The 16544-nt window shown below is 37.2% G+C and overlaps 1 protein-coding gene across 7 annotated transcripts in view; it reads right to left on the bottom strand.

The window, feature by feature from the left end:
• Nucleotides 1-16544, bottom strand: part of LOC121387331 (dipeptidyl peptidase 4-like) — a 268837-nt gene that overhangs the window by 29667 nt on the left and 222626 nt on the right. For 6 of the 7 annotated variants that reach the window (XM_041518372.1, XM_041518371.1, XM_041518368.1 and 3 more), the window contains 5 exons: nt 13031-13126; nt 6189-6286; nt 5156-5230; nt 2180-2232; nt 339-417 (listed from right to left, as the gene is read on the bottom strand). In XM_041518372.1, the coding sequence (XP_041374306.1) occupies nt 339-417; nt 2180-2232; nt 5156-5230; nt 6189-6286; nt 13031-13126 (401 nt within the window). The remainder of the gene's footprint in view (nt 1-338; nt 418-2179; nt 2233-5155; nt 5231-6188; nt 6287-13030; nt 13127-16544) is intronic. The other variant, XM_041518369.1, reaches the window with a different exon arrangement.

Below are 16544 nucleotides of genomic sequence, written 5' to 3'. Positions count from 1 at the left end.
CCACCCCCCCCACCCCCCCACCAATAGCTTCCAGAAGTACAGATGACCTTCTTTCTATAACATGTTGTTTCATGTGTGGATGTATTCAATATTTGCACATTTTTATTGGTGAATTTTATTAAAACACGAGTGTACAAGTCAACCCCTGCAATTAAGAAAATGTCCACGGCAAAAAAACATGCTGTTGAAAAAAAGAATCCTGAATAGTCCAAGGCGAATGAGTGCAGTGGAGAACTAAAACGTGCACGGCAATCTTTGCAGCTTTGCCAATTGACGTGGGCAAATGCAAGGGTTGCAAGTACATTTGTTTTTCAATCCATATGCTACAGGGAACTCACCAAACTGTGTCCATGTCGAGGTGACCACTCAACATACTGAAACGTTGCACCATACTGTCCTGTCAGTTTTTTCATACTTCTGTAAAACAAATAAAGTATCAGTTACTGTAGAAGAAAGGAAATGATTTATTTTATGACACACTCAACACATTTTATTTACGGTTATATGGCGTCGGATATATGCTTAAGTACCACACAGATATTGAGAGAGGAAACCTGCTGTTACCACCTCATGGGCTACTCTTTTCAATTAGCAGCAAGGGATCTTTTATATGCACCATCCCACAGACAGGATAACACATACCACGGCCTTTGATATACCAGTTCTGATGCACTGGTTGGAGCGAGAGATAGCCCAATGGGTCCACTGACAAGACTCGATCCCAGACCGACCGCGCATCAAGCGAATGCCTTACCGATGGGCTACATCTCACACGCCAATTACTGTAGATCGCAATCTTCAAACACAAATCAGGATTAAAAAAAAGTATGCAAATGCTGAACGAAATTGGTGTCTAACAATATAGCAGAAACTTAGGGACAATCCATAAATAACAGTCTTTGTTATGTTTGTTTTTTTGACGACCTCCCCCACCAGTCTTTTTTTTTTCTGCTACATTTTCCGGGAAGCAAGTGATAAATCGTTTCTTTTGCGTTTAACAGATATAGCGTACACTGCATCTGATGAATAAGTGAACAACAACCCTTTCTCGGTCACATTTATTAAAAACATAACCGCCTAGGACGATTGATCTGTAATCTTTTAATTATTAACAAGGCTTCTCAACATAACGTAATAATTGATACAGAACAATGATTGCCCTGAACACGTCAATCGAATAGGGCCTCAATAGTTGAGTGCGCATGCGTACAAGCGCACAGGCGGTACTTCTAAAAATAATAGTCGGAGAGTTACCTGTTATTGAGATGGCCTCTGATTAACAGCAATATATTGCAAACAAAACATTAGGTCTTAGGTTTATTCAACTTAATTATGTCATTCTTAAATCTTGTAGTCGGGTATTGTGATTCACCAGTAGTAACGTGCACACCATCTCATTTGCATGTCACACGTCGACTCTGTAAACAGCGATTACAGTCGGCTTACCACACAGTGAGCTCAAACAAAACATTAATCGGTGATTCATTTGAGTTTTTTTGCCAAAGTTTGATAGACATTCTCAGTCATTTGTGACATTAATTTAGCACACAAATTTTTTTTTTTTTAAATCGTTATTTATATGTGCAAATAACCGATATATAGCCTGTAGACTGTGCAATTAACCGGATGTTTTGTAGTGTTACAAGGGCAAATGGTTCCGTGTTGGGTGAAAATAGTCGATTAACCGAATTATGCTATAAACCGATGTGCAAATAAGTGGAGATGACTGTATTATTACTGAACTATGCAAATCTAATTTTTTTTTATAAAACTGTAAATATTGAAAGAGAATCTTATAATGAAACTAACAAATCTTGACAAAGTTTGTTTTGTCTAACAACACCACTAGAGTACATTGAATTGTTAATCATTGACTACTGGATGTCAAACATCATTTTGACACAGTAATTGAGAGGAAACGTTAGTAGAAAGGGATTTTTTATATGAACCATCCCACAGACAGGATAGTACATACCACAGCCTTTGATATATACCAGTCGTGGTGTGCTGGCTGGAACAAAAATATGGCCGTTGTATTTTTAGTGCTATGGGGCATGTTAAAAGGTACTCTCTTTGAGGGGGTGGGGGGGGGGGGGAGACTCACTGTAAGACCACCATAGCTGATCTAAACTTTGCCATGCATAGCACAGGTTATATCTAGTATAACGATAAAACTCACTTTGTGTTTATGTCATATAAAGAATAGGAAGCTAGTGTGGAATGACGGAAAATCTGAAACAGAAGGAATTAAACAAATTTTAAAAAAAGTCATGTGTACATGTATGAAAGAAAAGAAAGAAATGTTTTATTTAACAATGCACTCAACACATTTTATTTACGGTTATATGGCGTCAGACATATGGTTAAGGACCACACAGATTCTAAGAGGAAACCCGCTGTCGCCACTACATGGGCTACTCTTCCGATTAGCAGCAAGGGATCTTTTATTTGCGCTTCCCACAGGCAGGATAGCACAAACCATGGCCTTTGTTGAACCAGTTATGGTCGGTGCAAGTGGTTTACACCTACCCATTGAGCCTTGCGGAGCACTCACTCAGGGTTTGGAGTCGGTATCTGGATTAAAAATCCCATGCCTCGACTGGGATCCGAACCCAGTACCTACCTGCCTGTAGACCGATGGCCTGCCACGACGCCACCGAGGCCGGTGTGTACATGTATGAATGTACCCAACAGTTTTTAATCATCTTCAAGTTCTTCTACAGGTACATGTATGTGAAGAAACAAATACATGTAAGTAACACAATATATAAATCAGTTTAAAAGAATACTGGTGTGATTTTATGTTTTTTTGGTTGGGTCAGCATACAGTAAAGAATATGTTTTATTACCATTTGTCATATACATTTGTATTTACTGGTATCACATAATGTTTTAATATTACATATACTTCCTGGAAAGACATCATATTTTGACATGACATATTGATATATACATACTGGTACTTATATATACACATTATGTTTTAATATGACATACTATTATAGACTACTTATTAATACCACATGTTTTAAAATGATTTATTACATAATGAAAATATATCTGTATTCTTATTGGTCAAAAACCAGTTACATGACCATCCGTAAATAGTGATATTGCCCTGAGACGGTCTCACCAGTCCATCATAAGTGACATTGCCCTGACCAATGAAAATAAAGATGAGACAAAATTCTACCCAATTAATGAGTATGTAACGTCATGCAACATGAACTGCTAATTCTAATGTAAACAAGCACAATCGTGTGACAAAACGCTTTACTGTCCTTCAACAAAAAGATAACATATTTAGTCATACCGAGTTTAATTCCACAAATACGACAAAAACAAGGTCAGTAATCATCAAACTGTGTATGGAATATATCACAGATTTAGAAACGTTCATGATACATCAAAATGCAGTTGGAATTGGCACTCACAAGATTTTATGTTATAAATAAAAATGAATTTGAAGATTATCGGTAACTGTTCAGTATAAATATATGTTCAGATTTATCACATTTTGTGTTTTATTTTGCTATTAATACGATTTTGGCGCTCTTGCTGGTTATAATGTCTTGAATAGATTTTTTGTCTTGCTAATGTTTCAACTGTTTATTTCCACATTCCTCTGCATGTCATACAATGTCATAGGATTATGTGATGTCACTAAATCCCATCAGTTTTAACGCATTACGAGAAATTATAAGTGTTGGCGTATTCCGATTCTGATAAATAAAGCAGGAATGTACGAGTCTTATGAATGACATTATGTAATAAACAATTATTGACCACATTTCGGGCAATATCATGTTTTACGAACCAAAGATATCAATTTCTTCGGTCCATAAAACATGATATTGCCCTCAACGACGGTCAATAATTGATAAATATTGTCATTTATTTACTGGTATCACATCATGTTTTAATATGACATTGTCATATACTTTTGGTAACATATCATGTTTTAATATGACATTGTCATATACTTTTGGTAACATATGATGTTTTAATATGCCATATTGTAATATATTTCTCACATACTATGTATACATTATGTTTTAACATGACATATATTGCCATATACTTACCGGTATCACATCATGTTTTATCATGACATATTGCCATATACTTACTGGTATCACATCATGTTTTAATATGCCATATTGTAATATATTTTTCATATACTATGTATACATTATGTTTTAACACTACATATATTGCCATATACTTACCGGTATCACATCATGTTTTAATATGCCATATTGTAATATATTTCTCATATACTATGTATACATTATGTTTTAACATGACATATATTGCCATATACTTACTGGCATCACATCATGTTTTAACATGACATATTGCCATATACTTACTGGTATCACATCATGTTTTAATATGCCATATTGTAATATATTTCTCATATACTATGTATACATTATGTTTTAACACTACATATATTGCCATATACTTACCAGTATCACATCATGTTTTAATATGCAATATTGTAATATATTTCTCATATACTATGTATACATTATGTTTTAACATGACATATATTGCCATATACTTACTGGCATCACATCATGTTTTAACATGACATATTGCCATATACTTACTGGTATCACATCATGTTTTATCATGACATATTGCCATATACTTACTGGCATCACATCATGTTTTAACATGGCATATTGCCATATACTTACTGGCATCACATCATGTTTTAACATGACATATTTCCATTTACTTACTGGCATCACATCATGTTTTAACATGACATATTTCCATTTACTTACTGGCATCACATCATGTTTTAACATGACATATTGCCATTTACTTACTGGCATCACATCATGTTTTAACATGACATATATTGCCTTATACTTACTGGCATCACATCATGTTTTAACATGACATATTTCCATTTACTTACTGGCATCACATGTTTTAACATGACATATTTCCATTTACTTACTGGTATCACATCATGTTTTAACATGACATATTTCCATTTACTTACTGGTATCACATCATGTTTTAACATGACATATTTCCATTTACTTACTGGTATCACATCATGTTTTAACATGATATATTTCCATTTACTTACTGGCATCACATCATGTTTTAACATGACATATTTCCATTTACTTACTGGTATCACATCATGTTTTAACATGACATATTGCCGATCTGGGGAAACTGTATAGTGTCCTGTATCCAAATTTCTCTGAAAAGAAACAAGAATAGAGGATTATATCTACTGACCTTTTAATACTAACACACAAACACTCTCACACACACACACATGCACACATGCACATACACATACACACACACACACACACACACACACACACACACACACTCACACATGTGCACTCACCATGGTCAGATGGCTTATAATTAGTGGTCAGTTAATTAAAGTATATCTCTTTGCAACTCATCAAAAAATATATCATTGTGACCTTCACAGCAAACATTATGGTCTCGAAATAGCAATACGTATAGAGTAATAAGAATTCTAACAAAAGTGACATTATTCATGATGAGAATATAATGTGATAAGAATTCTTACATCTATGATGAGAATTGTAATATGTGTTAATGTAATAAAAATTCTTATATCTATGATGAGGGTTGTAATATGTGTTAATTAATGTATTACGAATTCTTATATCCAGTTGGAATATGTGTTAATGTAATAAGAATTCTTACAAAAGTGACATATTATCTATTATAAGGGTTGGAATATGTGTTAATGTAATAAGAATTATTATAGTATAATGACAGATGTAATCTACGTTAATAAAATAAGAATTCTTACAAAAGTGACATAATTATCTATTATAAGGGTTGGAATATGTGTTAATGTAATAAAAATTCTTATATCTATGATGAGGGTTGTAATATGTGTTAATTAATGTATTACGAATTCTTATATCCAGTTGGAATATGTGTTAATGTAATAAGAATTATTATAGTATAATGACAGATGTAATCTACGTTAATAAAATAAGAATTCTTTCAAAAGTGACATAATTATCTATGATGAAAATTGTAATATGTGCTAATGCAATAAGAATTCTTATATCCATGATGAGAGATATGTAATATGTGCTAATGTAATAGGAATTAGTTAAACTATGATGATGGTTGGAATATGTGTTAATGTAAAGAATTCTTACAAAAGTGACGTTATCCATGATGAGGGTAGTGGTGTTGGAAGCACAGTCATATTCGAGTAAAGACCCTTCTTCATTCCGATAGTAGAACTTGTCACCTGCTCAAATAAACAAAGAAACATTCGAGTAAAGACCCTTCATTCCGATAGTAGAACTTGTCACATGCTCAAATAAACAAAGAAACATTTTTTAATCATCTGGGCAACTCCATGCTGACTGACATTACAATTTCAGCAAATTTTAAAATTTTAAATAGCTGAGCCCATATTTTCGAAGCTATCGTAAGCTATGATGTCATTATGGTGTTTGCTGCAGTCACATCATTGCCTACAATGGTTTTACGTTTTTCGTAGGGTTAAGATAGCTTCGAAAATCCCTATCGTGTATTTTGATCACTATTGCATCAAGATATTTCTGGAAACAAATGTTGCCTGAGGTGTATTTGGTTGTAGGATCAATTCCTCTCAATGGACTCAGGTTTTTGTCCTGTTCCAACCAGTTCTCCAAGCCTGCTACATTAGAGGTTGTGGTATGCCCTGTCCTGTCTATGTGAGAGTGCTTATAAAAGAGCCCTTGTTGTTTAATTGTGGCAGCAGCAGCTTTTCTCTTTTTAGGGGTGGGACTTAGCCCAGTCGGTTGAGTGCTCGCTTGAGGTGCTTGCGTGGCAGGATCGAACCACCTCGGTAGATCCATTCAAGTGATTGGATTTTTTCTCATTCAAACCAGTGCACCACAACTGGTCAAAGGTCGTGGTATGTGCTCTCCTGTCTGTGGGAAAGTGTATATAAAAGATCCCTTTTGCTGCATTAGGAAAAATGTAGCGGGTTTCCTCTGATGACTACATGTACGTTTCAGAATGATCAAACATTTGAATTGCTGATGATTAATCAGTGTGCTCTTAATTGTGTTTTTAAACAAAACAAACTTTTTTTCTTTCTCTTTTTATATCAACCAAATGTCAAAATAACCACAGGTTAGACAAGCAAATAGACATAGTTAAAAATGTGCTGAGGTGTTTTTAAACAAATATATTTCATTAAAAAAAAATTGCTGTTGTATTCAGAGTGGCTCAGCTGGAAGAGCGCTTCCCTGTGGTGCTTGTGTCATAGGATCAAATCCCCTCAGTGGACCCATTCTCTGGTTTAGTTTTTCCCATTCCAACTATTGTGCCACAACTGTTATATCAAAGGTTGTGGTTCATGTTATTCTGTCTGTGAGATGGTGCATATAAAAGATTCCTTGCTGCTTATGGAATGTGCACATAAAACCCTATGACATGACATGACATAATGGAAACATGTAGCGGGTTTCCTCTCTAAGACTAGCAGAACAAACTTTGTATAGGTTCAGATGATAATAAGCTACTGAATGCTGACATTAAAAACATTCCATTATCAGCCAGGCTATCTTAATTTGAAGTAAACTTTTAACTGGCAGTGACAGATGTAACAAACATTTACATTCACTTGTGTTATGCAGTCATGCAGTCATGGTCAATTAAATGACCACCGAACTTAAAGGCATATTGTCACAGATCATTGACCTATTTAATGGCATATTGTCACAGATCACTGACCTATTTAATGGCATATTGTCACAGACCACTAACCTATTTAATGGTCTAACAAAGTATTACCGGAACAAAAATAATTTGATTTGTTCCTAAATGTACTTTATTTAACCATCTTCATAACCACCATACTCCATTTATTAATGATATTTTGTAAAAATAATTGAATTATGGCAATAGTTCAAAAACTAAAATTGCCAAGAGGGTTGACATGGATTTCACTCCATCATGGTTCAGTTAAGGTGATGCAATAGCTAGATTTGTTTTCCAACAATTAATGTAAGTTTTATTTATTATCCATTTTTAGAGAAATAAGGTCCTTAAATCCGCGACAATATGCCTTTAAAGTTTGTTTTGTTTAATGATGCCGATATAGCACATTGATTTATTAATCATCGGCTATTGGATGTCAAACGTTTAATAATATAGACATACATGACATTGTATAGTCTAAGAGAGGAAACATTAGTAGTAAGGGATCTTTTATATCCACCATCCCATAGACAGGATAGCACATACCACAGCCTTTGATATATTAGTCATGGTGCACTGGTAATTCTGAAACCTGCTATATTTTTCCATTAGGTCAGGTCAGGTCAGGTCAGGTCAGGTCAGGTCAGGTCATAGGGCTCAACGTACACATTCAGAGCAAGCTGTTGCAGTGCACACCTGTCCTGGGCGCAGGTGTCGACTTATGCCAGCTCCTCCTTCCAGGACAGGAAAGGGTCTATTTTTCCATTAGGTCAGGTCAGGTCAGGTCAGGTCAGGTCAGGTCAGGTCATAGGGCTCAACGTACACATTCAGAGCAAGCTGTTGCAGTGCACACCTGTCCTGGGCGCAGGTGTCGACTTATGCCAGCTCCTCCTTCCAGGACAGGAAAGGGTCTATTTTTTCATTAGGTCAGGTCAGGTCAGGTCAGGTCAGGTCAGGTCAGGTCATAGGGCTCAACGTACACATTCAGAGCAAGCTGTTGCAGTGCACACCTGTCCTGGGCGCAGGTGTCGACTTATGCCAGCTCCTCCTTCCAGGACAGGAAAGGGTCTATTTTTCCATTAGGTCAGGTCAGGTCAGGTCAGGTCAGGTCAGGTCAGGTCATAGGGCTCAACGTACACATTCAGAGCAAGCTGTTGCAGTGCACACCTGTCCTGGGCGCAGGTGTCGACTTATGCCAGCTCCTCCTTCCAGGACAGGAAAGGGTCTATTTTTCCATTAGGTCAGGTCAGGTCAGGTCAGGTCAGGTCAGGTCAGGTCATAGGGCTCAACGTACACATTCAGAGCAAGCTGTTGCAGTGCACACCTGTCCTGGGCGCAGGTGTCGACTTATGCCAGCTCCTCCTTCCAGGACAGGAAAGGGTCTATTTTTTCATTAGTAACAAGGGATCTTTTATATGCACCATCCCAAAGACAGGATAGCACATACCACAGCCTTTGATATACTAGTGGTGCACTGGTCTGAATGAGAAGCAGCCCAATGTAGGCCCACCGACAGTTATAAATCAATGTATGACTGTGCATCGGGTGAGCGCTTTATCACTGAGCTACGCCCTGTCCCCATGACAACCAAAGACCACTTATAGTAGTTTGAAGACTTTCACAGCAGCACTAAGTAGCTTATGGTCAACTACATGTACTTAAAGGGACAGACCCTAGTTTCAACTCGTAAAAATGGACACTAAGTTTATGGTAGTTAATCTACAAACCTGTAACACACTTGGATAAAGTTACAATGTGAAACAAGAGTCTGTGATATTAACACTGGAAAATATCCTTAAAAAATAGACTAGAACTCGAATCAATAACCGCTTGTTCTCAGACGCATGTGTGTTTTTAAAAATATAAAATATGCATTTTGTAATATTAGAAACACCAGGATGACCAGAAACACTTCGGTTGTACAGAAATAGATAATCTAAACAATACAGTATAAGTAATGTTTGATTTCAGTGATCATGAATGGCTCTAATAGTGAAAAATATGCCTAAGTGTTTAAAAACTAGGGTGTGTCCCTTTAACAACAAATGTTTGGACAAAATATATAGTGCTCAAAATAGATGTACTTAGAGTTAAACAATTGTATATAATTATCATGTCAATCACCATGAAACTGTCAATCACTGTGAAACTGTCAATCACTGTGAAACTGTCAATCACTGTGAAACTCAATCGTCAATCACCGTGAAACTGTCAATCACCGTGAAACTGTCAATTGTCAATCACCGTGAAACTGTCAATCACTGTGAAACTGTCAATCGTCAATCACTGTGAAACTGTCAATCACCGTGAAACTGTCAATCACCGTGAAACTGTCAATCATCAATCACCATGAAACTGTCAATCACCGTGAAACTGTCAATCACTGTGAAACTGTCGACCACAGTGAAACTGTCAATCACCGTGAAACTGTCAATCACCGTGAAACTGTCAATCACTGTGAAACTGTCAATCATCAATCACTGTGAAACTGTCAATCACTGTGAAACTGTCCATTTCATGGCTTTACTATGAAGGTAATAAAAAAGTTTGTTTTATTTAACGACGCCACTAGAGCACATTGATTTTTTATCTTATCATCGGCTGTTGGACGTCAAACATATGGTCATTCTGACACACTGTTGTTTAGGGGAAACCCGCTGTCACCACATAGGCTACTCTTTTACCACAGGCAGCAAGGGATCTTTTATTTGTGCTTCCCACAGGCAGGATAGCACAAACCATGGCCTTTGTTGAACCAATTATGGATCACTGGTCGGTGTAAGTGGTTTACACCTACCCAATGAGCCTTGCGGAGCACTCACTTAGGGTTTGGAGTCGGTATCTCGATTAAAAATCCCATGCCTCGACTGGGATCCGAACCCAGTACCTACCAGCCTGTAGACCGATGGCCTAACCACGACGCCACCGAGGCCGGTCGTGAAGGTAATAAATGTTCAGCCCAAAATACATACGTTTCAATTAATCACATCCAAAATTAGTACAAACATGATGAATTAATCACATCCAAAATTAGTACAAACATGATGAATTAATCACATCCAAAATTAGTACAAACATGATGAATTAATCACATCCAAAATTAGTACAAACATGATGAATTGAAAACATGATGAATTGAAAACATGATGAATTGAAAACATTCTGCCTTAAAACCACTGAAATGTTAAGCTTTAATTAGATTGAAATAACTTGAAATGAATTTATAAATATCCACAACTCTTCATCTGCTGTTAATAATGTTACTGCGCTAAAAAGACCTCAGTGTACTCAGAACAGACAAACAACCTATTGTGCCAGAATTAATTAAACCTAAAGCACGGCATCTACACATCAGAACTCAGTCATTTATCTTCAACTTATTTAATGACTGACTTATGCTCAGTTGTGACAAAGCTTAAATGTACAACAAGAATTGAAAATGACAACTGGCCTCGGTGCATGGTGTTGTGGTTAAGCCATCAGACATAAGGCTGGTAGGTACAGGGTTCACAGCCCGGTACCGGCTCCCACCCAGAGCGAGTTTTAATGATTCAGTGGGTAGGTGTAAGACCACTACACCCTCTTCTCTCTCACTAACCACTAACAACTAACCCACTGTCCTGGACAGACAGCCCAGATAGCTGAGGTGTGTGCTCAAGACAGCGTGCTTGAACCTTAATTGGATATAAGAACGGAAATAAATTGAAGTTGAAATGAAAATGACAATGCAGGTGTTTGGTGATTCTCACACATAGTCTTAGAAAGGAAACCCGCTACATTTTTCCATTAGAAGCAAGTGATCTTTTATACATATATGTATGTACCACAGTCTTTAATAATAAATTAACATACCAGTCGTGGTGCACTGGCTGGAATGAGAAATAGCCCAACATGGGTCACTGATGGGGATTGATCCTAGACCGACCGTGCATCATGCAAGCACTTTACCACTGTACTATACATCCCATTCACCCCGTAATAGCATAACGTGTAGTACATGTAGGTCTTCACATCGGCTTACTTCTGTGTTGTGGCTTGTTTGCAGTTGGTGTGTTTATTTACAAGTCTTATAGGTAGTACTAAACCAAATAACTTCCGGCTTGGTCAAAGTTTGAGGTGCACCGAACTTTTGATAGAGAAGTGAACACCACAAGTCCTGTGATTGGTTATAAATGTGAGTGTGTTGGTTGTAAAAAATAATAGTTTCATCTGGGTAAAAAAAATATGCAATTTTATTTCATCTAGTACCAATGTGTCAAGTAGCCTTGTGCTTGAAACATGTATGGGGTACCTGTAAAAAAACAGTACTCGAATTTTGTGTGGAACTAGGGTAGTCATAGACGCTACCCGTTATCTCAGAAATGAGCAGCTTGATCCCCATTTTTTTCTGATTCACTTCAAGTGTGAGGGGTGGTAGTATTTATATCCATGGCATTTATGTCGATTGATACGTTGCAGGTAGGAGTTTTAGCCACATATGTTACTATTGTCATCTATGGGATTTGATTTGGTAGTATACACCCTATAGGATAAATAGAATTTGCTACTTGTGTTTTTTAGTATGCAAAATATCAATCTCGTCTAATTAATCAGTTGATATTTTTCACATAAAAAACCCCACATTTGTGATGAATCCTCCTTTTATCAAACTTAAAGAACCATAATCAGCCATCTTGTGCATATTCCTGAAATGCACAATATGAGTAAGCCGGCTCAACCATCGTACATAATACTGGTAAATCTTAAAGTCACATGTTCACAGTCTTCTAAAAACCATGAAGACATGTTGCAAGAATATTGGTCCCCATACCCGATTTAGGTCTAAAGGTTTAAATGTTAAATCATAACTCTCCCCTTGTTGTCTGCATCTACCCACAGAGCATCTATCTACCGGCCTTGGTGGCATCATGGTTAGGCCATCAGTCTACAGGCTGGTAGGTACTGGGTTCGGATCCCAGTCGAGGCATGGAATTTTTAAGCTAGATACAGACTCCAAACCCTGAGTGAGTGTTCCACAAGGCCCAGTGGGTAGGTGTAAACCACTTGCACTGACCAGTGATCCATAACAAAGGCCATGGTTTGTGCTATCCTGCCTGTGGGAAGGGCAAATAAAAGATCCCTTGCTGCTTGTCATAAAAGAGTAGCCTATGTGGCAAAAGTGGGTTTCCTCTAAAAAACAGTGTCAGAATGACCATATGTTTGACATCCAATAGCCGATGATAAGATAAAAAATCAATGTGCTCTAGTGGTGTAGTTAAATAAAAATAAAAAAACCCCACAGAGCATCTATGAAAAATGATACCTTTGGCCCACTGCACTGGAAAATCTTTTGGCTTTATGTTTTCATCAAAGAAGTCATGCAGTGTGAACGGACTTCCGAGATTCTGCTCATTAGTAGCTGAAAACACAAGAAATACAGGTTATTTAAAGACGTTTACAATCTCAAGTATATTTTAAATTTATTTATGATAAGCATTTAGCTAGAATCGAGCATCCAGTTTAAAAAAAAAAAAAAAATTCTATGATGAGTCATAATTATTCAGTTTCAGTGTATTAAAGCAACTGACCCAATAGTCTGAGGCAGATGTACCTTTGAGTTATTACATAAACCAGGGCAACCAGAAACACAGAACTTGACAAAAATTACAATTTATGAAAAATGTTTTGTACTTTGTATTATAGGTAGAATTATACCAAATAACTTCCGGCTGGGCCAAAGTTCGAGGTGCACCCAATTTTTGATAGACAAGTAAACACCACAAGTCCTGTGATTGGTGATAAATGTGAGTGTATTGGTTGTTAAAAAAATAGTTTCATCTTGGTAAAAAAAATATGCAATTTTATTTCATCTAGTGCCACTGTGTCAAATAGCCTTGTGCTTGAAACATGTATGGGCTACCTGTAAAAAAAAGTACTCAGATTCTGTGTGGAACTAGGGTAGTCATAGACGTTACCCGTTATCTCAGAAATGAGCAGCTTGACCCCCATTTTTTTCTGATTCACTTTAAGTGTGAGGGGTGGTAGTATTTATATCTATGGTGTTTATGTCGATTGATTTATCAGTGAAAGTGCTAATACATGTATTTATAAGCTTATCACTATTACTGATCACTTTGCTTTTGTCAGACTGCATGACTCATCCCACAAGAGCCCCAGGAATTGTTTAAAGTGACTCATAGACATGCGTATGGCCTACTGATACTAAATCAAGTTCAAAACTAAACGTTCAATACTTTGCTTGATTGATTTATTTAATTTCAACTTACTTTCATGCTTACATCCAGGAAATGTTTTTATTTAACGACGCACTCAACACATTTTATTTATGGTTATATGGCGTCGGATGCTTACATCCAATTAAGGTTCAAGCACGCTTCCTGGGCACACACCTCAGCTATCTGGGCTGTCTGTTCAGGAGAGTGGGTTTAAGGGTGAGGGGTGGTAGTATTTATATCTGTGGTGTTTACATCGATTGTTATGCTGCAGGTAGTAGTTTTAGCTACATATGTTACCTTTGTTGTCTATAATATTTGATTTGGTAGTATACATACATCCGTATAAACAGAGAATTATAATACTTGTCAGTGAGTACTTATTGGACTACTTGGAGATTTATTTTACGAGTTGTTCCCAAATGTATCTAACGAGCAAATGCAAGTTAAATACTTTTGGGAACCATGAGTTAATTGTAATATAAATCATCTCCAATGGACACAAATGTATATATTATTCTATTTATTATACAACCTTAAAAAGTAATTTTTAATATAGTTTAATGGAAAAACAAAAAGCCGCAGCATTAGGTTGAAAGTGTATGAGTTAATTAATCATGTCATAGACATAAATGATCGATGCCCTCTAAAATGATGTCATCCATTTATGGTCACTTGAAACACTTGGGTCATATGCCTCAGAACAACCAATCACAATGCTCAGATGTGATCTACCACATATGTTGAAGACAATATACCAGCCTCGGTGGTGTCGTGGTTAAGCCATCAGGCATAAGGCTGGTAGGTACAGGGTTCACAGCCCGGTACCGGCTCCAACCCAGAGCATGTTTTAATGTCTTAATGGGTAGGTGTAAGACCACTATACCCTCTTCTCTCTCACTATAACCACTATGAAACTGACCCCTAAGTCACTGTCCTGGACAGACAGACACAAAAAGCTAACATGTGTGCCCAGGATAGTGTGCTTGAACCCTAATTGGATATAAACACGGAAATAAGTTGAAATGAAATGAAGATGATATTGATTTACAATGGCCATGACTTACACGTGTGTGTAAGAAATTATGCTTTATAATCGGGAGGACATATCTTAAGTTTTAATAACTATATTTTCATGATTGATTTATCCTAGAGAATGCTATATTTGATTATTCTTCTTGTAATATGTTTTTTTTTGTTAATCTGTGTCTCTCAATACATATAGTTATATAGATATTTATGTTGGATATAGGGTGTATGTTGAGGGCTCACACGAGTGGGCGAAGTCAGACCAAACTTCTCCTTGACCAGCTTGGCTTTCGCCTTTTAAAAATAGTGCCCACATGCATTGTACACAAATGAATGGTGAAGAACTTGAAGAACACCTATTCATAGACAATAAATAAATGTCTGGGAGATCGAAGTGACACAAAGTCGAAACCTATACATAGCTCCCTACCTTTCATATTCAAACAACCATCAAAATTGCGCCAAAATTCCTTCACTGAAACGCGCACCTTTTCTTTTTTGGCTTAATCCTATGGGAGATTCCAAATTACATAGCACCATACCACCCTCCACCTGCTACCAACTTGACTGGACTGCTGGTGCTCTCTTGTACCAGCCAGTACAGTCGGTCCCTTCTTCACTCTCCCCCCCCCCCCCCTCCCCTCCCTCATCCTTTCCTGTCCTGGACAGGAGGCCGGCTCTTGTGCCCAAGACAGGCGTGCGCTACAACAGCTTGCTCTGAATGTGCACATTAACACCTTTTCCAATTGCCAAGTGACATTGGCACAACAAAATCATGCCACAAGCTCACAGATAAGCAGTCTAGCTCAGACAACACCAGTGTCTGGTACTAAAAGTAGGCCTACATGTACATGTGCTACTGACTGTTGAAGCGTATAACTCTATCATTCTATTGTCAGGTGTGTGTGCTGGAAATTGTACATGTGCTACTGACTGTTGAAGCGTATAACTCTATCATTCTATTGTCAGGTGTGTGTGCTGGAAATTGTACATGTGCTACTGACTGTTGAAGCGTATAACTCTATCATTCTATTGTCAGGTGTGTGTGCTGGAAATTGTACATGTGCTACTGACTGTTGAAGCGTATAACTCTATCATTCTATTGTCAGGTGTGTGTGCTGGAAATTGTACATGTGCTACTGACTGTTGAAGCGTGTAACTCTATCATTCTATTGTCAGGTGTGTGTGCTGGAAATTGTACATGTGCTACTGACTGTTGAAGCGTGTAACTCTATCATTCTATTGTCAGGTGTGTGTGCTGGAAATTGTACATGTGCTACTGACTGTTGAAGCGTGTAACTCTATCATTCTATTGTCAGGTGTGTGTGCTGGAAATTGTACATGTGCTACTGACTGTTGAAGCGTGTAACTCTATCATTCTATTGTCAGGTGTGTGTGCTGGAAATTGTACATGTGCTACTGACTGTTGAAGCGTGTAACTCTATCATTCTATTGTCAGGTGTGTGTGCTGGAAATTGTACATGTGCTACTGACTGTTGAAGCGTGTAACTCTATCATTCTATTGTCAGGTGTGTGTGCTGGAAATTGTACATGTGCTACTGACTGTTGAAGCGT

The sequence above is a fragment of the Gigantopelta aegis genome, chromosome 13 (assembly GCF_016097555.1).
Source record: "Gigantopelta aegis isolate Gae_Host chromosome 13, Gae_host_genome, whole genome shotgun sequence".
NCBI lineage: Eukaryota > Metazoa > Mollusca > Gastropoda > Neomphalida > Peltospiridae > Gigantopelta > Gigantopelta aegis.
Note: the sequence above shows the minus strand (reverse complement) of the source record. Positions and strands in the feature narration are given on the sequence as shown.